This window comes from Mixophyes fleayi, chromosome 6 (genome assembly GCF_038048845.1).
Source record: "Mixophyes fleayi isolate aMixFle1 chromosome 6, aMixFle1.hap1, whole genome shotgun sequence".
In the NCBI taxonomy this organism is placed as follows: Eukaryota; Metazoa; Chordata; class Amphibia; order Anura; family Limnodynastidae; genus Mixophyes; species Mixophyes fleayi.
In genome coordinates this window covers 102,168,180-102,195,401 of record NC_134407.1, presented here as the reverse complement: position 1 = coordinate 102,195,401, position 27,222 = coordinate 102,168,180, and the positions used below count along the sequence as shown (strand labels likewise).

At 43.5% G+C, this 27,222-nt stretch overlaps 1 protein-coding gene across 1 annotated transcript in view; it reads left to right on the top strand.

Moving 5' to 3' along the window:
• The window catches only part of PLAC9 (placenta associated 9), a 36,053-nt gene that overhangs the window by 6,628 nt on the left and 2,203 nt on the right, over positions 1-27,222 (top strand). Inside the window, exons 2-4 of the mRNA XM_075217126.1 lie at positions 8,408-8,499; positions 19,465-19,588; positions 26,804-27,183. Coding sequence (XP_075073227.1) covers positions 8,408-8,499; positions 19,465-19,588; positions 26,804-26,814 — 227 coding nt within the window. The 3' untranslated portion in view covers positions 26,815-27,183. The remainder of the gene's footprint in view (positions 1-8,407; positions 8,500-19,464; positions 19,589-26,803; positions 27,184-27,222) is intronic.

Sequence of the window (27,222 nt, the reverse complement as noted above, 5' to 3'; positions counted from 1 at the left end):
CTAAGCCCTGCTTCAAAGCTGTCTCTAGCTGCTTGTTTAGTTAGGAGCAAAGTCTAAATATTTAGTCATGTAAAAACCTTTAATTTAATTTATGTATACTATTCAGTTCAATGATACACAAACTATGCAATATATTTGTCAAATAGTGGCTTGCTCTTTAAGGGAAGTGAGCAATTCATGATTCAAACCGGTTAAGACCATACCTCCAATTCTCTGCATTAATTCAACATATGAATTTAACCACAGTTACTCCCACTGTGTAAGCACAGCATAAGCAGACACACCAGGATTTTGTGAACAACCACAATGTAAAACAACTGTAATAGGAAAAAAAAAAATACACATTTGAAACACCGACATGAAGCAGCATAATGATACAGTTCTCTGGCTTCTGTAAACACTTTTTCTGCCTTATCCAGGGCAATAACTCATGGCAACGCTTATTGTAGGAGACCACAACATGTTATGTGTCTTTAGTACACTTAAAGAGCAGTAAGACCTTTTCTAATCTAGGAGGAAATGGCAAACTGCAGTCCAGCAACCTAGCCTACAGCACTGTACATTACATGACAGATAGTACTTTGCACCCTGTCCAGAACCCCTCACTCTAGAGAGATACTGACAACGACATAGTCAGCCCTGTAGCAAGCAGTAACAAAATGCAATGTGTAGGACTTTCTCCCTACATAGTAAAAGAAAAGTTGTAAAAAAAAAAAAGGTTAATTAACCTTTTTTAGCTATCCAAGGGCTGGAACTTCCTTTCTACACATATTGTCCCCTAAGGCAGCAACTCCATCAGTTACCATACTAATAGGGAGCCCTGATCCCCACCTCCTGTTTTTGTACTTCCTCATTACATATTTGGGACTGCTGTATCATGCTGCAGCATCAGAAAATTGGCCCAATATCTCTGTGTACATGATGCCTAACAATAATGTTCTCCAACTTAAGCAGCATTTTTGGAGATGCTAATAAGTCTATTCAGCAGGTGACAGCTTTCATCTTCCAACCTTTACCTGGGTGAAAGATGTGCTCCTGCTTTACTTACCTTTTAAGCTACCAGTTATGAGAAGCTGCAATTTCTGACATATGGGACATTATGGATATAGATTGCAAATAAATTGCATAGAACTGAACAGAGCAGTTATCAACATGTGTGAAAGAATACTGACAACCCTGCTCACTGTATCAGTGTTTCAGAATGAAAAAAATGCTACATATGGTTACAGTTTGACATATAGGGTGTGAAAGCGTTTCCCTGTTTTTTGTTTTTCTCCTTATATAATAGTACATGTAATGTTATATCAAACGAACAAAATACAAATTTAAGTTATGTTAGGGTTTCAAAATTAAAAAGTCAAGGAAAGCTGTGTAGCTTTTGGTTTATTGGGATTTGCAACATAATCCCAGCTAAGGTGTTCCAATGGACCTTGCTTCATTTGAAAAAAGAGGATTTATGTACTTACGTTAAATCCGTTTCTCTGATTCCGTCTGGGGGACACTGCTTACCATGGGTTGTGGAGGGGAGCTTGGGAGTTGGCACCTAACTAGTTAATTTAGTACTGCTGGCAAACCCCTCCCCTCTACAAACCCCCTGCCTCTTCCTGTCCAGTTAGTTTTAACAAGCCCAAGATAAAAAAGGGCAGTCACACAAGAACACACAGAAGAAAAACAGAAGGGAGGGATCGCAGTGTCCCCCAGACGGAATCAGAGAAACGGATTTAACGTAAGTACATAAATCCTCTTTTCTCCTTCATCCGGTCTGGGGGACACTGCTTACCATGGGGACGTTCTAAAGCAGCCCCCTAAGGGTGGGACTACTCTGAAAGCCCTGCTCGTAAAGCACTACGAGCAAAATTTGCATCCGCAGAGGCAAATATATTAAACTGGTAAAATTTGGTAAAGGTGTGGACAGAGGACCAGGTGGCTGCCCTGCAAAGCTGGTCCGCAGAAGCTCCATTCCTTGCTGCCCACGAGGCCCCCACCGATCTGGTGGAATGGGCCGTAAGTCTCTCCGGCACAGCACGGTTAGCATTAATATAAGCTTGCCTGATGGTAGACGTAATCCATCTGGCGATGGATTTTTTTGAGGCTGGCCAGCCTCTCTTATTAGCGTCATAAAGAACAAACAGTGAGTCAGTCCGTCTAATCTGGGAAGTTCTTTTAACATAAATGCGGAGAGCTCTAACCACATCCAACTTTTTCATTGATTGCTGATCCATATGAGAAGTGGATGAGAAAACCGGAACAATTATTTCCTGGTTTAGATGAAAAGCCGAAACTACCTTTGGCACAAAGGAAGGAAGGGTTCTTAACACCGCTCTGTCCTCGTGGAACACCAAATAAGGTTCCCGACAGGACAGGGCTCCTAATTCAGAAACTCTGCGAGCAGAGGCAATAGCCAGAAGAAAAAGGACCTTCCAGGTCAAACACTTCAAATCCGCCTTGTTCAAAGGCTCGAAGGGGGGTCCCTTGAGCATGTCCAGAACCAAATTGAGATCCCATGGAGCTGTAGGAGGGACATAAGGAGGCTGTATATGGAGAACTCCTTGGAAAAAAGTCCTAATGTCTGGTAAGTCAGCCAACTTCGTATGGAAAAATATCGAAAGGCTGAAACCTGAACCTTTAAGGAGCCTAATCTAAGGCCTGCCTCTAAGCCATGCTGAAGGAAAGCTAACAAGCGAGGGAGGCGAAAGGAGGACGAGTGGTATGTCCTACTTTCACACCATCTAATATATGCCTTCCAAATCCGGTGATAGATGCGAGATGACACTGGTTTCCTAGCTCGCATCAACGTTTGAATTACACTGGAAGAAAACCCTCTAGCCCTCCAAAGGCTGGCTTCAACAGCCATGCCGTTAAATTGAGCTGATGTAAATTCTGGTGATGGAATGGACCTTGAAGAAGAAGGTCGTGACGATACGGAAGGTGGAATCCCGGACCTTCCGCCATAGATATTATTTCTGCGAACCACACACGCCGTGGCCAGAAGGGGGCTACCAGAATTACTGGTAGGGAACCCTGTCGAACTCGTCTGAGGACGCGAGGAAGCATGGGGATCAGAGGAAACAGATATCCCATCCTGAATTCCCATGACATCGTCAGGACGTCCACTGCCACCGCTAGGGGATCTCTTACCCTTGCGCAGAACCTGTGGACCTTTTTGTTGTGTCTGGAAGCCATGAGGTCTATGTCTGGAAGACCCCACCCGTGAACCAGAGATTGGAAGACTTCCGGGTGAAGTGACCACTCCCCCGGCATCATCTGGTTTCGACTTAGATAGTCCGCCTCCCAGTTTTCTATTCCTGGAATATAAACGGCTGATATTGCTGGAACATATAGCTCTGCCCAAACCAATATTTGGGCTGCGATATCCATCGCCGCTGCGCTCCTGGTTCCTCCTTGTCTGTTGACATATGCCACGGCCGTGGCATTGTCGGACTGGATACGGACTGGGTGGCCCTGAAGAAGGGATTGTGCTCCCTGAAGGGCTAGAAGAATGGCCTTCAATTCCAATACATTTATTGGGAGAGCCGACTCCTGAACCGACCAACATCCCTGGAGCCGGAGGTGCAGGACCACCGCCCCCCAACCTTTGAGGCTGGCGTCCGTCGTGGCTATGATCCACGACCAAGGTGCGAAGGATCTGCCCACATTCAAGTGATCCTGGCACATCCACCATTGAAGAGATGTTCTCGCCCTCTTGGATAGAGAAATCTTTTGAAGATCTAGGCGTAGGTGTGAACCTGACCACTTCGACAATAGGTCCCACTGGAAACATCGAGAATGAGCTCGACTGAAGGGAATGGTCTCGAAGGAGGCCACCATCTTTCCCAGTAGCCTCATGCACAAGAGCATTGAGGGTCTGTGAGAAGACAGAACCTGGGAGGTTACCTTCTGAATAGAGGTGATCTTCTCTACTGGGAGAAATATCCTTTGTTTGCTGGTGTCCATGATGAGTCCCAGGAACACCATGCGCTGAGACGGAACCAACTGGGATTTCCTTAAATTTATCAGCCATCCGTGGCCCTCGAGAACCGCTTGGGTGAGGGATAGGTGATAGCTTAGGCAACTCTCTGAGGAAGCCTTGATTAGCAGGTCGTCCAAATAAGGAACGACCTGAACACCCTGCAGGTGAAGACATGCTGCCATCACTGACATAATCTTTGTGAAGACCCTTGGCGCTGTTGATAGGCCAAAGGGGAGGGCCCGAAACTGATAGTGAACTGATCCCACCGAAAATCTGAGAAGGGACTGATGGTGGATCCAAATGGGAATATGGAGATACGCGTCCTTTATATCTATAGACGCTATGAACTGATCTTTCTCTAGGCCGTTTATTACTGACCTTAGAGATTCCATCCGAAACTTGTCCACCCTTAAGTGAACATTGAGGCCCTTTAGATTTAAGATAGGGCGAAAGGAGCCGTCCGGCTTCGGGACTAGGAATAGGTTGGAATAAAACCCTGTTCCTATCTGGCAATCTGGAACCTTGGCGATGACCCTCTGAGCTAGAAGAGAAGCTACACAATCCTGTATAGCCTGTTTTTTTACTGGATTTCGGGAAAGAGGGGCCTGGAAGTAACGGCGTGGAGCCGGGCCTGAAAGGTCTATTTTGTACCCCTCTGAAATAATTCCCCGAATCCAAGGATCTTGGGAAGACACTGCCCACTGTTCGTAAAACAGAGACAGACGTCCCCCCACAGGCGCCCCCTGCAATACAGGGTGGTCGTCAGGACGCAGGCTTCTCCTGAGATTTAGGGGCCTGGCGTTTGGATGCAAACAAGGACCTCCCTCTGGTAGAGGAGCCTCTGGAATTGGATTGCCTGCCTCTAAAGGGCTGTCCCCTATGGGGAGAGGCCCCACGAAAGGGCTGACGAAAGGAGCTACCCCTCGGGGCGCGGCTCCTGCTAGCATAGACTGGCAAGGACGTGCTCTTGCCCCCCGTGGCCTGGGAAATAAGGGTATCTAATTCCGAGAAGGGGATAATTTCAACGGACCTTTTCGATTCCGCATCACCTTCCCAGGATTTCAACCAAAGCGTCCTTCTGGCTGAAATGGAGGCCGCCTGAATGGAAGAGGAGACTGCCGCTGAGTTCTGGGCTGCTTCATAAATATACCCCGAGCCTCCTTTAGGTGTAAGGCTAGGGGAAGAAATTCGGAGTCCTGTAAGGCCTCAGCTAGCTGGTCTGCCCATGCCTCCATGGCTCTAGCCACCCAGGCCGAGGCAAATGTGGGTCTAAAGGCAGAACCCGCAGCCGCAAATATGGATTTAAGCTGTGATTCAACCTTGCGGTCATTGGCGTCCGGCAGGGACGCTGAACCCGGGGCTGGGAGTAAAGTATGTTTTGCTAAGCGAGCAATGGGAATGTCCACCTTGGGAATACTTTCCCAGTGAGCCACTTCTTCTTCCTGTAAGGGATACAGGGAAGAGAACCTCTTGGGGATAGAAAATCTTTTATCGGGATGTTTCCATGCCCCTTCAGCGATATCTCTAAGTTCCGCGGAGGGGGGAAAATGGCTGGCCTTCCTCTTGGCCTTTTTAAAGAGACTTCTGTCTCTGGGGGTTACATCTTCCGGTTCCGGGAGATCCAACGCCTGTCTTACCGCTAAAACCAAATCATTTACAAATTGGCCCTTAGACACTTCTCCCTGCTCAGAGGAATGACCTTGGTCAGTGTCCGAATAAATTTCCCCTTCTTCAGACTCCTCCTCAGAATCTGAGAGGGTCAATAGGGGATTAACATATCTAGGTCTCTTTCTTTTAGCAGGCGGGGTACTAGAGGGGTCAAGTAGCTGGTTAAGCTTATTCAGCCCTCTGATAAAAGCTGTAGACCATGCCGGTTCTGTAGCAACCAGGGCTGGGTCAGTCTGTAATGAGGATGGTCCCGGCAAACTCAAAGCACTAGAACCTGAGGAAGCCGGGGGGTCTGACTGTAAACTTGCATTACTAGCCACAGAAGTTGCCACAGTAGTCAGCAACTGGTTAGACTGAAGGACCATTTGAGCTAAAGAGCTAACCGACTGCGTAAGGGAGGTAACCCAGGCCAGTTCCACCGACGGTGGGACTGAAACCTGCGGTATCTGTGCAGTGGAAGCCTCTGCTTCGCATGTCGTGCAGAGCGCCAACGGGTCCCTCTGAGCACTAGGTAATTTAACATTACATTTTGAACATGTGAAATATTTATGCATAGGACCCTTTCCCTTATCTGTCATATTTATAAAGGAAGGCACACCAAGCACACAGAGTAATAAAAAATCTAGCTGAATATACAGATAGATAGTTAATATAGAGAGAGAGTAAAATAAGCAATGAAAACAGAGCAATACCAAGTAAACAACTGATATATTCTAAAAGTTGTACTTGAAATAGTAAACACCATAAATATCAATGGCTAGTAGGAGGCTATAATAGTAAACCTGCTAGCCCAGTATAACCACATCAGATATGTGTGTAAATAAAGGTGATACCTAGCCAAAGGCCACCCTGGGGAGCAGATCTGACAGCAGTCTGTGCTTTCTCCTCAGCTCTGTTCCTTTTCCCGGGCTTGTGCTGGCGCCAAAAGACCTGGGAAGGACCATCTCTCTCTCTGAAGGAAGGGGGGGAACTCTATGTATTAGCTCCCCCTTCCTGTAGTTCTTTTTCCCATGTCTTCTCCTTCTTTCTTCAAAAGAACTATCATAATAGTGGCAGAGTGGTGGAGACCTCTAGGACAGAGGTCTCCGCAGCGGAAGGTATCCGACGCCCCCCTCCTATGACTGAGGGGGGAATCTTGGTTTAGTCCCTTCTCCTCGGCGCTTCTGCCGAAATCCAAGATGGCCACCGCCATCTTCATTACCCGATAACCAGCGCTCTATGCCTGTAATGGCAGCGCCGGTTATCGGGGAGGCTATGGGAGTGCAGCGGTCCATGAGACCGCTTGTCACTCCCTTCAATCAGGCACCTTGTCTTCAGCCCCTGTCAGTGAGAACCGCTGGCTCTCAGCTGACAGGGGAATGCCTGCGCTGCCAAGCTGTGAGTGTGTTCTCTATATTAGAACACACTCCAGCGCTGCCACCTAAAAAAGTAAAAAGTAAAGGAAAAAAATAAATTTTTAAACATTAAACTATGCAGTAAAAAATAAGGCTGCCCAAACTCCAGGGCACCTAAAAAAAAACTGGACAGGAAGAGGCAGGGGGTTTGTAGAGGGGAGGGGTTTGCCAGCAGTACTAAATGAACTAGTTAGGTGCCAACTCCCAAGCTCCCCTCCACAACCCACGGTAAGCAGTGTCCCCCAGACCGGATGAAGAAGAAAAAATAATTTTATATGCATCAGAGGAGAGTACCTGCACTGTCTGTACATTAACTTCATTTCTATAAAATTGCTGAAATAAGTATTACGTAAACCATCACACGGAGAGCTGAAAGAAGCAGTATTAGCAATAAAAATGAAATTCCAAAATAAACTACAATTTAAGCACAGTTAAATAAAAGCATTTATTTTCACATACAAAGTAATTAAAACAAATCAAAAGTGTGTAGCTTGCTGTGTCAAATAGAAAATATTCCTCTTTAACCTCAACACAAGTATACAAAATAATTTTATATCCTCCTCTTTAGACACTGAATACCCACTTGGTCAAGGTCTTCTTATGTGCACATACATGTCCCAGACTAGTTTATAGAAATCATATCCATGCACAGTTCAGTGATGACACACACTCTACCCTATATTCTGCTCAGTTACTTGCATTACTTATCTGGGGTCCAACTTTCTTACTCAGATCCTAACATTGTAACAGTTCTTCCCTACACCCAAAGTTGCTGAAGGTTATTTACAAATATACTGCTCATAGGTACCAATCACACCTTTTTGTTTTTCATTACACAAGACTAGACTGACTGATTGCTATGGCTTTAGTGTAGATTGCACCATTGAACAATGTTGGTAAATAACACTCACTAATGTTCATCAATGAATAAAGAGCCATGTTATGTTGTGCTGCAAATAGACTTTTTTCAAATGTCCTTTGTCTCCGAACTATCACAAATAATAGTGAAAGAAAGCAATGTGTTAAAAAGTAAGTGCACCTCATGATTCTGTAGTGATTGTTCTCCATGAGTTTATCAGTCTAACATCACATTTAAGGAAAATACATAAACACATTTCTACTTTTGTTTAGGACGAAGTCTATTATGCTGTGTGTTTAAAAGCAATATTACTAAGTAATAACTTACTAATAAGTCAAAAGAAGGAAAATAGGAGAAGCTATTTTTAAAACATTTTGTAATATATATGTATATAGCTGCATATTGTGTTTGTGTTCGGATCATTAGTTGGAGTGAGAAGTTTGTTTGTCTGAGATGTGGAAGAAATATGCAATGAATGGTGGGTTTATATTTATGTATTTGTATTTTCACCCTTAGCTGTCAACCCTGAAAGATCTTTGCATACAGATAGAGGGGACTGGTGTACTGAACATCGCAGGCTACACAGCCGATTGGATGTTGTAGAGGAGGTAATATCCAATTTTTACAAGACTACAGCTTCTGTCAAAATGTACAGCTACATCATGTATTGCATATTGAAAAATGTATCAATGGGTATAGTTTTCAGCAAGCCTCACTGTATATATAAAGTCCAGTATTGGGCAGTTTTTTAAAGGGGGACATAGAATGCTAGTCCTCAGCCAAGATCCTCTTTAAAAAAAACTGTGCCTTGCATTAGTGTTTGTAGAGATCCAGACCACAAAAAACAATAATGAATCCTTTTTTCTCATTCTTATCGTTAGGGGACACTGCGAGACATTAGGGTATAGGAGGTGGGACTAGGAGTTTAGGCACTTGGACTTGTTTTAATCTGCACGCTCCTCCCCTACTATGCCCATCCTCTCCTGCAGATACTTCAGTTTTTCTTAAGTGCCTAGGAGATAAGTCGCATAGGTATAGGCTCCTGCCTATACTTGTGTTAATTTTAGATTTACATGTTTTTATTTTCATTTCCCCTTCAGGTGCAGCGTGGGGATTGATCCTAAGTCCTAGAGGAGTGAATAGCCCGTCGGTCCCTGTGAAGGCAAACGGCAACCTGGCTCACTTGCCTTGTATCTCTTTGCCGGCAGTCCTCCCCTAGAAAAGAGCATGTGGGGGCCATACTTTATTTGTTTGTCCTTAGGGCTTTAGGTTGGCCATATGAGAAAAGTTGATACTTAGATCGACCATAATACGGCTGCAGCCACAGTTAGTTATGCGGGCAGGAGTGAAGCTGTAGCAGCCTCTCCTCCCTGCCTGAAAGATGTGTCGGCAATTCCCAACCCTCTCCCCTAGTCAATGAGCAACGGAGGGACAGAGCAACGATCGCACTACTTAGAAGTCGATTTGTTTGTTTTTCTGCTGCACACGCTACCTGGGCAGTCATAAATAAGCATGCTTGCAATATGTGCCGACAGCCATACTAATATGTGCGCTGATTGGTGGTTCATGGAGGCGGCCATCTTTAGAGAGGTATTGGAGGAGGAACTTCCTGGCATGAACGATGGCCATCTTTGGACACAGAAAACATTGTTCGGCATGCTGTTCACCTGCGCTGCCTCTCCTCAGCTGGTATTTTTGTATTGTTTTATGATAGTTCACTATATAAAAATTTTCAGAATTTTTAATGCATTTACACAATCAAGACTATTGTTTTCAGTGTCTTGGGATTGGTGTATACTTTTAGGATTACCTAGTATAGAGACTTGGTAAAATCCTATTGTACTGTGTGCTCATTCTAATACTCAGACATATATATAAAAAATATATATATATATTTTTATATTTTCTATATTGTGATTGTTCATTTATGCATGATACATTATACAGGATATGTCTGATAAGGGGACATTCAAGAATAAGGGACTCTCTGGTATGTCTGCGCTGTATTGCACATGTGCCAAATGTAATTCTAAATTATCTTTTGGACAGCCTAACCAGGATGCTCTTTGTACACTTTGCGAAGCTGAAATCCAGGAGCGCCACGCTCCAACTCAGGGGTCAGTAGCAATGGAAGAACCGGGCTAAGTCACTGATAACAGCCATTGCTGAACTCACTAAGGTGATGTTACGGTCCGCAGAGGTATGTGAAGTTCCTGTTTCTTACACTTCTACACACTCAAGCTGTCGCGTGCACATACTCACAGTCCGAATCCGCTCAAGGAGCGAAAAGCTTGCTTACAATACCTCACAGGGGAAAGAGGATTATTTCTGATGCGGTTCAGGGACAGTTTTAGAATTCAGAACATTCCTCAGAAGAGAAGGTGTATTGGACTTTGATCTGCAGGATCAAAGTTAGTTCTGTAGATTCTGAATGTGCCCATAATGTGGATAACCTCATTTTAAACATCAGACATAATTTAGGCTTCGCAGAATTGGAGCCCAAGGCCCCATCGGGATTCTTTGTTTAAAAATATTTCAGCTAGTCATACCTTATGTTTACGCTCTTGGATAGCAGACGCTAATTCAAAGCGAGCATTAGGAGGCTTGCCTTTTGATGGTGTTACTCTGTTTGAGTCTGAGTTATAGAAGGTTATCCGCTGGGCTACCGGAGATAAAAGCATCTCTCTTCCCTCAGACCGGGTGATAAGCCCGCAGCGCAACAGACTTCCTCCAGGGGAATCTGTGGTGGGGGCACGTTGTCTCCTCACTTCCAAATCTAGTGGTAGGCATCCATCACGGATGTTTGTTTGAGGCAGGCTAACAGTGTCCCTGAGATTCCAGGATCTCTGGTCGCCCCAGAAAGCCACACTCCCAATCACCATCCTGGAACTCGGATCGCTGTACAGGATGTTGACGCAGGCACAGAGTTTTCTGTCAGGAAGGCCTCTTCAGATTCAGTCAGACAATGCCACGGGCATGGCTTATCTAAATCACCAAGAGTGCACTTGCAGCGTAGGGGCCACGTGGGAGACTGACAGGATCATGATATGGGCGGAGCATCATGTTCCCAAAAGATTGGCCATTTACATTCCCGGCGTAGAAAATTGGGAGGACGACTTCCTCAAGCAGACAAACTGTTCACCCAGTTGAATGGTCTCAACAAGCAGGTCATTGTTCTCCTGGTGGAATGCTAGGGCATGCCAGAAATCAATCTCATAGCGTCCAGGCTGAACTCATGTTCCTCTATACTGTTCGAAGTCTTGAGACCCTCAGGCGGGATTCAGGGATGCCATGACAATTATATGGCACTTCCAGCTCGTGTACCTGTTCCCTTCAATACCCATGCTCTCAATGGTGCTTAAACAGTTTAAAAGAGAGCGGATTCCTGCAATCCTGGTAGCCCCTCATTGGCCTCGCAGGGCATGTTTTCAGACATTCTGGGTCTGGCGGCAGCGCCTCCCTTCCGTCTACCAATGCAGCCAGATCTTCTGGTTCAAGGGTCTCTTCTCTGCCACTTGATTGTCTAGCTTTGACAGCGTGCCTGTTGAGACCCTAATTCTTAGGGCCAGGGGTTTTTAATGGGAGGTGATTTGTACCCTGATCAAAGCCAGAAAGTTATCTTCCTCAGCCATATATCATCAGGTCTACAAGACATACATTCTTTGATGTTAATCCCAGGGTCTCCACACATTCAGGTTTAGCCTACTTTGACTGTTAGCCTTCTTACAGTCTAGCCTGGATAAGGGGCTCCTTGGGTCCCTTAAGATTCAGGTCTCGGCGCTCTCCATTTATTTTTAGTGCAAGCTAACGGCCTTCATGTATGTTCAGACCTTCCTTCATTCATTTGTGGAGCCTTGGGATCTCAATTTGGTGCTCAATGCACTTACCCGGGCTCCATTTGAACCTCTGGATTCCGTTGATCTACAGCATCTTACTTGGAAGATGGTGTTCCTTTTGGCTATCGCTTCAGCTCATAGGGTTTTGGAATTGGGGGCGCTCTGCTGCACGCCTCCATTCTTGATTTTCCATGAGGATAGAGCAGTGCTTCGCACCAAGCCTTCTTTTGTCCCGAAGGTAGTGTCCAGGTTCTACTGAAATCAAGACATTGTGGTCCCTGTTTGTCGTCCTTCCTCTTCATCGCATGATGCGCTACTTTGACTGTATGTGGTTCGTGCTCTTTGATGTTATGTTGACCGCACGGCCTCAGATCTTTTTGTCTTATGAACATTTTGTCCTTTACAATTCTTATAAGCGGGATTGGACAGTTTCCAAGCAGTCTCTTGCCCATTGGATCACTTCCACCATTAGGCTGGCTTATCTTCGGGCCTCTTGGCCTGTGCCAGTGACTTTGAGAGCTCATTATACCAGGGCTGTTGGCGCTTCTTAGGCAGCACGTCATGGTGCCTCGGCAGAGCAGTTGTGCAGAGCAGCAACATGGTTGTCTGTCGACACATTTTCTAAATTCTACAGGTTGCAGGGCTTTGCATCCATTGATCCGAGCTTTGGGCACAGTGTATTGTGTGCAGCCATTCCAGAGCAATCCCTCCCTTGGAGGCAGCTTTGGTATGTCCCCAATGTCTCGCAGTGTCCTCCCAATGGTAGGAAAGAGAAAAGAGGATTTTTACTCACCGTAAAATCGATTTCTCTGACTCCATTGGTTGACACTGCGCACCCTCCGTTGCTATGTAAATAGTTCTGTTCTGTGAGGTTTAAGGTTATATTTTTGCCCTGTTGGCCATTTTCTCATATGCTTGTTTATACAAAACGGAGGTATCTGCAGGAGAGGAGTGGCATAGTAGGTGAAGAGTGTGTGGATTAAAACAAGTCTAAGTGCCGAAACTCCTAGTCCCACCTACTATACCACAATATCTCGCAGTATCCGCCCAATGGAGTCTGAAAAATCTATTTTACGGTGAGTAAAAATCTTCTTATCTAGGCATTTTCATGCATCTTGCTGTCTACTGAGGAGTGTTCCCAGCCAGAATGTTTACTGAGGAAGGCTCTCTAATACCAACCTCTATACCTACAGAACCTTCAAATCCATATGAAATGTAGTTGTCTACAGCAGTGATAAACCAAAAGTTTTAAGAATGACACAAATATTATTTTTCACAAAGTCTGCTACCTAGGTTTTTATGATGGCAATTTGCATATACTCCAGAATGTCATAGAGTTGTCAGATGAATTGCAATTAATTAAGTCCCTCTTTGTCATGACAATGAACTTTATCCCAAAAACAACATTTCTACTGCATTGCAGCCCTGCCACAAAAAGACCAGCTGACATCATGTCAGTGATTCTCTCGTTAACACAGGTGAGTATTGACAGGACAAGGCTGGAGATCACTCTGTCATGCTGATTGACTTAGAATAACAGACTGGAAGCTTTAAAAGGAGGGTGGTGCTTAAAATCATTGTTCTTCCTGTGTTAACCATGATTATCTGCAAGGAAACACGTGCAGTAATCATTGCTTTGCACAAACAGGGCTTCACAGGCAAGAATATTGCTGCTAGTAAGATTGCACTTAAATCAACCACTTATCAGATCATTAAGAACTTCAAGCAAGCACCAGGACCGTCTCCTAAAGTTTATTCAGCTACTCGTTGGGGCACCGCCAGTGCAGAGCTTGCTCAGGATTTGCAGCAGGCAGGTGTTAGTGCATCTGCACACACAGTGAAGCGAAGACTTTTGGAGGATGGCCTGGTGTCAAGAAGGCCAGCAAAGAAGCCACTTCTCTCCAGGAAAAACATCAGGGATTGGACTGCTGAGTTCTGGGGTAAAGTAACTTTCTCTGATGAATCCCCTTTCAGATTGTTTAGGGCATCTGGAAAAATACTTGTTTGGAGAAGGAATTGTGAGCACTACCATCAGTCCTGTGTCATGTCAACAGTAAAGCATCCTGAGACCATTCATGTGTGGAGTTGTTTCTCAGCCAAGGGAGTGGGCTCACTCACAATTTTGCCTAAGAACACATCCATGAATAAAGAATGGTACCAAAACATCCTCCAAGAGCAACTTCTCCCAACCATCCAAGAACAGTTTGGTGACAAACAATGCCTTTTCCAGCATAATGGAGCACCTTGCCATAAGGCAAATATGATAGCTAAGTGGCACGGGGATTAAAACATTGAAATTTTGGGTCCATGGCCAGGAAACTACCCAGACCTTAATCCAATTGAGAACTTGTGGTCAATCCTCAAGAGACGGGTGGACAAACAAAAACCCACAAATTCTGACAAACTCCAAGCATTGATTAGGCAAGAATGGACGACCATCAGTCAGTATGTGGCCCAGAATTTGATTGACAGCATGCCAGGGTGAATTGGAGAGGTCTTCAAAAAAAGGGGCAACATTGCAAATACTGACTCTTTGCATAAACTTAATGTAATTGTCAATAAAAGCCTTTGACACCTATGAAATGCTTGCAGTTTTACCATAGCAACATTGACAAAAAGGTCTATAAACACTGAAGCAGTACATCTTGTGAAAATCAATACTTGTGTCATTCTCAAAACTTTTGGCCATGACTGTACATCTACGGTCATATAGGTGGCCCGCTAACCATCAAATCTCAATACTAGGCTATACAATATATTTAATCAAAGACAAATTTGGAACTAGAAAGGGTTTAGAGAAGGGCGACAAAATTGATAAAGGGTATGGAGTCATTAAGTTATGAGGAAAGGTTAGCCAGTTTAGGCATGTTTACTTTAGAAAAGAGGCATCTAAGGAGAGATATCATTACTATGTACAAATACATTAGGGGTCAATACAGAGAACTTTCATGGGAACTTTTTACCCCAAGGACCATACACAGGACACGTGGTCATCCCCTAAGGTTAGAGGAGAGGAAATTTCACAACCAGCAAAGGAAGGGGTTCTTTACAGTAAGGGCAGTCAAGATATGGAATTCATTGCCAGGGAAGGTTGTGATGGTAGATTTAATAGATATGTTTGAAAGGGTTAGACAAATTTTTAGCGGAAAAGTGTATCCAGGGATACGACCGTTAATTAAAATGAAGGATAATAGTGGATATAGGGTAAAAATAGGACTGCAATATTGAGTCTGGGGGGATTTTCACAATTGAAACAGATTGGCGGTTGCTTACTCTGCATCAATTTCAAATATAAGTGCAGGATCGCAGGAGATCTAAAATAGGTTGAACTTGATGGACTGGTGTCTTTTTTCAACCTCATCAAACTATGTTACTATAAAAAACAAAAAACAAACTATGTTACAAAGAGATCACTATCTGTAATAACATATCAGTAGGCATTTTAAACAAGTGCATACAAGATATAACAAACAAATCTGACAATAAAGCAGGAAGGAGCAGGGGGGGACAGGAGAGCTCTTTGAGGGCTGCATGCAGCCCTGGGACCGACCGTTGCACTTCACTGTTCTGCAGCATCAGAATACTTTGCTGAACCCTGTTAGTAATGAGCAGTTGCACTGCCAGAGTGGAAGAGAGCACACAGAGGCAGCAAAGCAGTTCATGTTTAGTGTTGTCAGTTGCCTCTCAAAATGCTGATCTTCCATATTGTCACCGCTGGCATGATCCAATGCAGTATCTGAATATGTGCTCAAACAAACCGAGTAACAATGTTTTCCAAGGATTCAGTGTCATCTTCTTATTCTGCAGAACATCAGCAGTGTCATAGCCAATAAGTTGTATGAGTGCATTCAAGTAATCTGGATGTCATCCCAGGGCATCTGCTCTTCTTCAGTTTGGTCCCTTGTAATGTATGCACTGTAGCTGCATAAAGAGGTGATGCATCATTTTCATGCTTTGTTCATGGGTTTACCTTAGGTTTAGTTTGACCACAACTTTATTGAAAGAATGAATAAATAGGGGCAAAAAAATAACAAAAGATGAATTCGGAGTGTTTATGCATACAGAAATGTAGAAGTGAATGAACAAAACAAAGGAAACTCAAATTATTTAAATATCATATCAATTAGAAATACTCTATAAAATAATGTTTTTTTTTAGTTTATAAGAAAACAAGCAAAAATAAGTGTCATTATTCACCACTAATAGGCTGACAGCACCACCTTGTGTCTTCTAAATACTGTATAATAGGCTAGTAGAAATGTGGGAAATGCTGGAGCATACATACACCTGAACTCACTTATCTTAGTGACAGACTGTATGAAAACAGGAAGACACTTTTCATAGCTTATATCTCCTTAGGTCAACTTTTGTCTTAACCTAGAAGTTGTTGGTATTGTTTCAAACAAGAGAAACATAATGTAAAATGATCTTTTAAAGAAATAATTTTCCCACAGGGACTCCTCTGCTCACGGGATTTTGAGCTACATTAATCATATAAACAAACGGGTTGTAAAAATGCTAAACAACTAAAATTTTCTGACAAAACACATTAATATACACATTTTAACATATGTTATAAATAAAAATATGAACTTTTTAACTACATTCTCTGAATCTAAAAGAAATCAATGTGACATTTTTAAGTTTAGAACATTCCCTGTAACCGTATTGGCTGTGGTCTGTCAAAGAGAAATATACACAAGCAGAGATAAGACAGTTATTCACAATTTCTAACTACTACAATATTAATCCGACAACCTATTACTATAAAGATAGCTGGTATGTACCGATTTTATACGCTAACTAGGTTGTTTTTAAACCAAGTTGAATGAAACATTGCACGTGTTCCCAGACGGAAAAAATGTGGAAAGGCAAGAATATATTTTTGTAAATTGAAAATAAAAGGTAAAAAAATGGATCATTATAATAAAATGTTATTAAAATTAATCTAAATGAAGATAAAGTTAATTATGGTTTACAGTATATATGTTACAGATTACTGCATGGATGTTAAAACTTCTGGTTGGTTTATTTCTATTTAGTTATCATAGAGAATAGTGAGTGAATATGGTGGTTGGGAGGTGAAGTTGGGTTGTATACGTCATGGGAGGGAATAGACAATTGGGTGTATTCTTATCTTGGATTTCTGACCTGTGAATTTAGTGCGATTAACAGTAAGATGGGTTGTTTTCTATTAGTGTGCTTTTTACATGTATCAATAAAAACTACAAAAGGTCTATGTCTGTGTTTATGCAGTTGGTTATAGGGGGTTTTATGTTTATATACCCATTTGGTTTCATATCTGGAGAGATTTTTTTTTGTTTTGTTTTTTAGTATTTCTCCCTTGCGTTTTGGGATAATATGTAGATCAAAGTCTATAAAGTTTATGTTACCAATTTTACTATACATCATTTCAATGTGTTTAATTAGGGTTTGTGTTCATTTTATGTATGCTGTTCATGCATTCGAACATTCTTTTATTGAGTTGTCTTGCTCTGCAGTCTACATATTGCAGACTCAATCGCCAAATTATTTATTATTTTACTTATGATTTATGTATTTTTATTGTTTTTGCCTGTGCATCCATTTTTCATGGTTTGTAGTGGTTAAAGGTTTTAAGATGACTGGGTACGTGTTGCCATCTCAGGTCTTTGGCTTTTCTGTGTGTTGTATATGGCTATACTTTAGCTTGGTGTGGGCAATATATTCATCCCTTTTTAAAAGTTCTGCATTTTTTAGACATTTGTTTTAGAGCTATCTTATGAATTTGATTTAACCCAGATTAGGGTATTTTGAGATTGTCGGGGCTTGCTGATTACAAATCAATTTCCTCTTTAAATCCGTAATGTATTGGGTTTGCTAGGTGGTCCGATTTGTGCAGTTTCTTTTTAGGCATCTTGGGGCTGGATCACTAATAAATAACTTGATATATAAATGTATTTAAATTAATAGCGATGTGCGCCAATTTATATCATTACAAATGTACAAACTTTTGTATTGGCATGTATTTTATATGGAAATGTATTGATTTCTGAGACAGTGTGTCATGATTTGGTTTTTGCAACTTTTCTAGAGGAAATCCCAATTAGGCATTTGTGTGGAGGAATTGCTTTCTGAAGCTGTCTGAAGGCAGGTAATCTTGTGTTAATAAGCCCTTTTCATCTTGGTGACCAACACATCTTTCTACCCTGAAAGCACAGCAGGGTGGCTTTACCTGTTATCATGTCTTGTTAGAGACAGGAAACCTCTGAACAATATAGATAGTAAGTTTCAGGATATCCCATAAATTGCATTAAATGCAAGTTTAGAGAATATATCACATCTTGATGATAAATTATCTGATGTAATATCTCAGACGTTTTGGTGTCAGTAGGATCAGTGGGCTACCCCCTGTCAACATGGGTGTCAGAATCTGTATAAAAAGAGCTGTTTTTACCATGTAATGTATTATTCCATCTGTAACTTCTGGGAAAGGTCGCTAGTACCATAAACTGACGTGTAACTTTCCTTTTCCAGTTATATTTAATAATATAACTGCTTCAAGATCCTGCTTTGACACCTACTTACTTGCTGTAATTCCTGTGAACTAAAGATTACAACAACCTAATCAGTTATCGGGCTGTTTTGAGGTTGGAACCCAGCATCCATTACCAATGCTCTGCCTGCTACCCGCACCTCTGGCTAGTGTGATAAGCCAGGGGGAACCATCCACAGCAGCCCTGATCTAAAGGAAAAGGACAGGTGTACCAGCCCAGGTGCCCAGGAAGGGGGTACACTAGCAGCTAAATTTATCCAGAAGGAAACAGTTCTAGGTGCCAGTGAAGGAGCCTAGTGGTGGCCGCAGCAAGCCCCTCCTACGACATTTATAAGGGCACAGTTTGGGATAAAGGGGACGGTGGCAAAGAAAGCCCAGCCGGTCCACAGCAAACACAGAGAGGGTGGTATAGGGGGTCCCATCCTCTCACACATCTATGTTTTAATGTCATTGTTGAGCCACCAGTTTTTATGGTCACTGCACGTTAAAACATAGTTATTGCTGTTCACAGGTTTGTAAAATATTTTGGAATGGAATTCCAATCGATATACTGCTCCTTGCGAGTTTTTGTTGGACCACTTCTGGCGTAACTAGCCCCTCGCGTCAGATTGACATTTGCCATCAATTGATCTCCACTTGCTCGCTTGTTATGCATTGCACCTTGAACTAATGCAGAGATATGACAATCCTGGAGTATGTCTTATACTCACTTTTGCACTTTGCTGATAATTTTTCCCTCAGGGGTCTGTTTGCAAAACATTAGCAAGCTGAGCTCTCGGTCACTGAAGCTCCTGCCAAAACACACCACAACCACCCTTCTTGTAAAGTGACTACAAATTAGCCATGCTAGCCACAATTCATGGGTAAGGGCAGTCCAGCATTTTTATGTGACCCTAACCACACGGAGATATTTGCTTAAGTAACGCAGAAACCACACTTGAGTGGAATCCCTTGAACTCAATAGGCGTGGTGTCCCTCATTTACCTGGGTATTTCCATTGTTTTGTGTATTATGCTGAGATTAAAAATTAAATGGTATAACATTTGTTACTCTGGCCACATGTAAATGCTATATACAGAATTAGACTAGAATTTACACAATTTATATTTTGTACAAGTTTCCACATCAAGTAAAGTGTAAGCACATGAAAATTGAAATTGATTGAGGAATGTTCTGCTACAATTTTTTGTTTTTTCTTTCAGCGAGTAGAAAAAACTGTGGAGTACATGTATGCTGAAGTGAATTCTTTACTGGACAGCATTTCAGGGGCCTCCTGGGCTCTGCTGCCTGCTTCCAGTGGACCTCTTTTGGATATTTTTGAGGAAGGTAAGTACACGTAACTCACTAATGTACCTCTCACAAAAAACATTTAATCACAAAAGCGATTAAGTTTTGGTACATCAAGCAGAAAAGTAATGGGGTAGGGTAGTGTGTTTTTTTTTTTTTTTTTAAACAGCACTCAAGCTCTGTTCATAACTAAGGGCGCTTGGAATATCGACAGTGGAAATGAGCAGGCTAAATGTCGACATTTCCATTGTGGGGACAGGTTAACAATGTCAATCGTGTGATTGGCAACATTCACAATGTCGCCAATCACAATATTGACATTGTCAACCTATGTGCACAGTAGAAGCGTCAGCAGGCTAAGTGCCGACTTTTCCACTGTCGCAATTAGGTACCCAACCCGTTCATCAAGCCGGGTACTGCTGTGTGGGTGTCAGGAATTAAAAAAAACTAAAACAAAAGAGCAAGACATTGGGTAAAACAGTCCACATATTTCTCTTTCAAGTCACCCCTTAGTGTGAGCCATTCTTACTGAAATTCATTAACATTAAATGTATCAGATACACAACATTTCAGCAACACACTCAATCAACTTTCTCACTTCGAAAAGTCTTTTTTTTTTTTTTTTCTAGACCTTACATCCCAGACTTGGTTTCAAATTTTCCCTGGTCTCTTATTCTGCAGAGTTGCCAAAGTGGTTTGATATAACTTACGGGACACAGACAGTGGTCCTCTGGATGATGATATTGAGGCGGAGGCACTTAAGGACCTATTAGTCTCCTATTTGAAACACAAATCTAAATATCCAACCAGAAATTGTAATTGAAATGTGCGAGTTAGAACCAGATCATGCCATCCCTACATTGTTTTACTACCTATTTGGGAACAGATTCAAAATGAGCCTAAAATGTGACTTCTAGTGCAAAACTTTTCCAGGCCTGTAACAAATTTATCTCAAAGTAGTTAAATTTCAAACCCATAGATCTATTGCCAGAAGGTGGTGGGACTTCATATTGCAAAATCTGTGTGAATGACTTCTCATTTAATAGTAATATTCCTTGTCTATTATGTTTACTGAGAATGGATTGTGCCCTTAGGACCAGTACTTAATTTCCATTGCCCTCTTGGCTGTACTAGTTTTGAATGCTTGCTATGTGCCAGTTTCACTATTGATTACGTGAGGCAGCACCTTGTGAATACCTCCTCAAAATAACCTTCTCATTGCTCCTTTTGTATCGTATTTGCTTGGCATTTCACATGTAACAGGATGCATACCAGTCCCTTACAAGTGAGCATTTTCCCCAGTAATGCTTATCTGGTGTGTGTGTGCCCTGAAATATTATAGAACTACACTTTTATTTTTGAAGGATAAATCCTAGAGTGGAATTTACAAAACCAATGCTAGGATTGTACATGCGTCTTAATGAATGTTTATTAATTAACTGAAATACCAATCTGAAATTCAGTTTTGAACTTTACTAGGCGGGCATAGTCTAAACCAGTGGTTCCCAAACTTTTGCAGTTCGCGGCACCCTTAGAGTCTCCAAATTTCTTCAAGGCACCCTTCCAAAATAATTACTGAGCAGTCCTGTTTTAGAAGTAGTTGGGTCAAAAAATTGTAATAAGTATGTAGGTCACGACAGAAATACTTATTTAGTTGTATGCAAAAATGCCCCTCTGCATCCAAGCACACTGCCCTGTCACGCTGGGCCCCTCCTTTGCCCTCTCTCACGCTGGGCCCCTCCTCTGCCCGCTGTCCCTTCCTCTGCCACGATCCCTCTCACTCTGCCCCGCGCCAGGCATAGAAAAAAGGAAAAAAAACAGAAACTTACCAATCCGCGCGGCGCCGGGGCCCAGCCACCTCCTCTCTCCCGCAGCTGGGTCCCGGCGCCGCGCTGATTGGTAAGTTTGTTTTCTTTTTTCTATGGCTGGCCCGCGGCACCCCAGTGACAGCGCCGCGGCGCAGTTTGGGAACCGCCGATCTAAACATTATATTTTGTTACAGCAGAATATTAATATTCCCTCCAAAACATGATATTCTTTGTAAGGGTTTGTTTCAATGGAATTTATAATAGTTCTTTGAATGCGACAATAAAGTAAGCCTTAGAAAAGAGGATTTATATACTTACGTTAAATCCGTTTCTCTGATTCCGTCTTGGGACACTGCTTACCATGGGTTGTGGAGGGTAGCACGGGAGTTGGCACCTAGCTAGTTGACTTTAGCACTGCTGACAGACCCCTCCCCTCTACAATCCCCCCGCCTCTTCCTCCTCAGTTTATTTATAAAGCCCCAAGGAGATAGGTCAATCAACCAAGAGCATACAGAGGAAAGGCATAAGGGAGGGATCGCAGTGTCCCCCAGACGGAATCAGAGAAACGGATTTAACGTAAGTATACAAGTCCTCTTTTCTCTTTTCATCCAGTCTGGGGGACACTGCTTACCATGGGGACATTCTAAAGCAGCCCTCTAAGGGTGGGACCGCTTTGAAAGCCCCGCTCCTAGAGCACTACGAGCGAAATTTGCATCCGCAAATGCAAATATATTAAATTGATAGAATTTGGTAAATGTGTGGACAGAAGACCAGGTGGCTGCCCTGCAAAGCTTGTCAGCGGAAGCCCCATTTCTTGCTGCCCATGACGCCCCTACCGATCTGGTGGAATGGGCCGCAAGTCTCTCTGGCACAGGAAGGTTAGCTGTTATGTAAGCCTGCTTAATAGTTGCCACAATCCATCTTGCAATGGACTGTTTAGATGCTGGCCAGCCCCTTTTGTTAGAATCATATAGGACAAACAGGGAATCAATAAGTTCGTCTAACTTGAGATGTTCTTTTGACATAAATACGGAGAGCCCTAACCACATCTAATTTTTCCCTAGATTGCAGATCAGACTGAGAAGTAGATGAAAAAACTGGAACTACAATTTCCTGGTTCAAAAGGAAAGAGGACACTACTTTTGGAACAAAAGATGGGAGTGTTCTCAAAACCGCTCTGTCCTCGTGAAAAACTAGATATAGTTCCCGGCAAGACAGAGCTCCCAATTCCGACACCCTACGTGCAGATGCAATTGCCTAAAGAAAGACGACCTTCCAGGTCAACCACCTAAAATCTGCCACAAGTAATGGTTCAAAAGGAGGCCCTTTAAGCATATCCAGTACCAGGTTAAGATCCCATGGTGCTGTAGGCTGAACATAGGGAGGCTGAATATGCAAGACTCCCTGAAGGAAAGTCCTAATATCTGGCAAATTCGCTAATTTCAGGTGAAAAAAAGACTGCAAGTGCCGATACCTGAACCTTTAAGGAACCTAAACGAAGCCCTGCTTTCAGCCCATCCTGAAGGAAAGCCAATAAGCGAGGGAGACGAAAGGAAGACGTGTGACCAGGGCCGTATTAACCATAGGGCTAACTGGGCTACAGCCCAGGGGCCTCTGGCATCCAGGGGGCCCTTGAAAGTGCTCAGCAGAATTGATGGGTCGGGGGCGCCCCCGGCGCGATCAGTGCTGCTGAGCACTTTCACTGCGGTCCTTCCCCGGTGAGCTGTTGTCTCCTTACTGAGATCTTGTGAGTCTCACTCTCACGAGATCTCCTCAGTAAAGAGCGTACAGAGCGCCGGAGAAGGAGGTAAGTGGGGTGGCTCGGCTCACCAGGGGGGGTGGCGGGGGGCCCTCACAGGGGAATGGAGGCCCCCTCAGCCCAGGGGCCTCCATTCCCTTAATCCGGCACTGCGTGTGACATGTCCTATTTTCGCACCATCTGATATGGGCTCGCCAACTCCGGTGATAGATGTGAGCTGAAACTGGCTTTCTAGCTCACATCATAGTGTTCACTACACTGGAGGAAAAACCCCTAGCCGTCCAGAGGCTGGCTTCAACAGCCATGCCGTTAAACTGAGCCGAGGTAAATTCTGGTGACGGAAGGGACCTTGAAGAAGAAGATTGTCTCATGACGGAAGACGAAATCCTTGTCCTTCCGCCATAGATATTATGTCCGCGTACCAGACTCGGCGCGGCCATGAGGGAGCTATTAGAGTAACTGGCAGACCGCCTTGCCTTACTCGTCTGAGCACGCGAGGAAGCATGGGAATCGGAGAAAACAGGTATCCCAACCTGAACTCCCATGACATTGTCATTATGTCCACTACCACCGCTAAGGGGTCTCTTGCCCTTGCGCAAAACCTGTGAACCTTTCTGTTCTGTCTGGAGGCCATGAGATCTATATCCGGAATACTTCCGGATGGAGTGACCACTCCCCCGTCATCATTTGATTTCGACTTAGGTAGTCGGCCTCCCGATTCTTTATCCCTGGAATGAATACTGCCGATATTGCTGGAACATATTGTTCTCCCGAAAACAAAATATGAGCTGCAATTTTCATTGCAGCTGCACTCCTGGTTCCTCCCGGTCTGTTGATATATGCCACAGCCGTGGCATTGTCGGATTAAACTCTGACAGGGTGGCCCTGGAGGAGGGACTGGGCCCCACGGAGGGCTAAAAGAATTGCCTTCAACTCCAACACGTTTATTGATAAGGCTGATTCCTGAACCGACCAAAGTCCCTGGAGCCGGAGGTGCAGGATTACCGCCCAATCTCTCAGGCTGGCATCTGTCGTGGCTATGATCCATGACCATGGAGCGAAAGACCTGCCCACCGACAGGTGATCCTGATTCAGACACCACTGGAGTGATTCTCTCGCCCCCGGAGACAGCAAAATCTTCTGGAGATCCAAGTGTATGTGGGATCCTGACCATTTCCGTAACGGATCCCACTGGAAGCATCGAGAATGAGCCCGGCTGAAGGGGATCGTCTCGAAGGAGGCCACCATCTTCCCAAGCAGCCGCATGCACAAATGAATTGAGGGATTGGGAGAGGACAAGACCTGAGATGTTATAGTCCGGATTGAACGGATTTTCTCCGTAGGCAGGAACACCTTCTGCCGACTGGTATCCATGGTAAGCCCCAGGAAGACCATGCGTTGACACGGAACCATCTGGGATTTCTTTAAGTTTATCAGCCATCCATGGCTCTCGAGAACTGCCAAGGTGAGGGATAAGTGCTGACATAAGTAAATCTCTGAGGAGGATTTGATGAGATCGTCCAAATAAGGCACGACCTGAACTCCCTTTAAGTGAAGACACGCCGCCATGACTGACATGATCTTCATGAAGACCCTCAGAGCTGTGGAGAGGCCGAAGGGAAGGGCCCGAAACGGATAGTGGGAGGACCCCACAGTGAATCTTAGGAGAGACTGATGGTCCCTCCAAATGGGAACGTGGAGGTATGCATCCTTCATGTCTATGGAGGCCATAAACTGATCCTTCACTAAGCCTTTATTACCGACCTCAGGGATTCAATCCGAAATCTGTCCACTCATAAGTGCACATTAAGGCTCTTTAGGCTTAAAATGGGCTGAAAGGACCTGTCCGGCTTCTTGACCAAAAACCGATTTGAATGAAACCCGTCCCTTCTGGTTGTCTGGGACCCTGCAGATGACTCTCTGCGAAAGAAGAGAGGCGACACAAGCCTGTATTGCCTGTCTTCTTGCTGGATCTCGGGGTAGAGGGGTTACAAAGAAACGATGTGGTACAGGGCCCAGCAGGTCTATCATGTACCCCCTTGATATAATGCTCTGAATCCAAGGGTCTTGAGAAGACGCTGCCCATTGTTCCCAAAACAGAGACAGACGTCCCCCCACTGGCGCTACCTCCGGCAGAGTAGAGTGGTCGTCTGGACGGAGGCTTCTCTTGAGTCTTGGAGGTCTGGCGCCTAGCTGCAAACGAGGCTCTGCCCCTGACAGAGAAGCCTCGAGCATTTGGTTGTCTACCTCTAAAGGACTGTCCTCTAGGCAAGGAGGTCCCCCTAAAGGGCTGACACGAGAAGTCCGGCCCCTACTAGAAAATACCGGCAAAGAAGTGCTTTTGCCCCCTGTTGCCTGGGAAATCATAGTATCCAGTTCCGGGCCGAACAAACCTGCTGCTGAAAAAGGAATGGCTTCAACAGACTTTTGATTCAGCATCTCCTTCCCATAATTTCAGCAATAACGTTCTTCTTGCTGAAATAGATGCAGCCTGAATAGAGGAGGACACAGACGCTGTGTTCTGGGCCGCCTCATAAAAGGTACCCTGATGCTTCTTTCAAATGCAAAGCCAGGGTAAGTAAATCAGAGTCCTGTAAGGCCTCTGCCAGTTGGTCTGCTCAGTGAGAGCCTCTGGCTCTCATTTGACAGGGTAGTGCCTGCGCTGCTCTGCTGTGAGTGTGTTCTCTATAGTAGAACACACTCCCAGGTCTGCCACCTATAAAAAGTTAAAATGAATAAAATAAAATTAAAGTAGAAAAAAATAAAAAATACATGCAGTAGCTAAACACTGCCCAACTCCATGGGCACCTAAAAAAAACTGGAGGAGGAAGAGACGGGGGGATTGTAGAGGGGAGGGGTCTGTCAGCAGTGCTAAAGTTAACTAGCTAGGTGCCAACTGCCGTGCTCCCCTCCACAACCCATGGTAAGCAGTGTCCCCCAGACTGGATGAAAGAGAAATATGTTTTTAAATTTGCTAAAAATCACTGACAACCATTATATAACTACATTTTAAACATGTCTGTGACAATGTGTAATTTACAAACCAATTTAAATAAGTAATGTAATACCATGATTATAAGATTAAGAATTATTATTATGTATGAAGATGCATTTGTGAGTTTCACGCATTAAAGCTAAAACTTGTAAGTCAGTGATTACAGGACTTTCTACTAACAGAGTACTATCTAGCTCTTGTGGTACTGGAAGAGAGCAGACCGCTCAGCCTGTTCTTGTTCAATTTGGTCATATAGGCCTGGGCAAATTGGACGAGATCAAGCGTTCGCTCAAGCAAAGCAACTGGATCCCTTCCAGTGTCACAGGAGCAGGTTAGTGCGGTTTGCATAGAAAGGCTAATATATTCCATAATGATCGGAATATCATCAGACATGGGGGTAATTTTGGGACACTGTATATACTTAGTATATTGTGTCAATTGCCAGATATTGCTCTGTCCGTAGTCAGCGTTTATCCTAAATCTTGCAAATCAAAGGCTCAGCACTAGGCAGGAACTTCCAATTACTGTAAAGAAATAACTTATGAATTCAAAGAGGTTAGTAGAGTTTCTAATATACTTGTTTTGCTAAAAGCAGTACAATCAAGTAACAACAATTTGGTAATTTAAGAGTTACATGTATTTTAAAATGCAAAACTAGAGCAACCCATTTCATGTCCATTTTTCTCTTGCAGACTCTAGATGAAGACTTTCACCATTCTCCTGTTTAGGACATTACCTTCTTTGTCAACACACAATATTTTTCTTCAATGTGCACTTTGTGATATATAAAAGTATATTTTATTACATCAAGAACTTATGTTTTGGTGCTTTATAAGACATTGTGCGATATAAAATGTTCGCTAATAAAACATTGGTATTAAAAAAAAAAAAAAAAAATTACTTTACAATGAAAATTTTCAGTTTCAAAATTAAAAAATAACATAAAACATCCCTAAAACTATTAATAACCTTGAAATAAAACTATGGTATCAAAATATGATTAAAATCAACGTTGTGATGTAATCTGTCACAAGCTATAAACACATGATGCTTGTGTTTCATTATAACACAAGTGCACCCAGATCCAGAGAGGATTTCTCATCTATAAGGA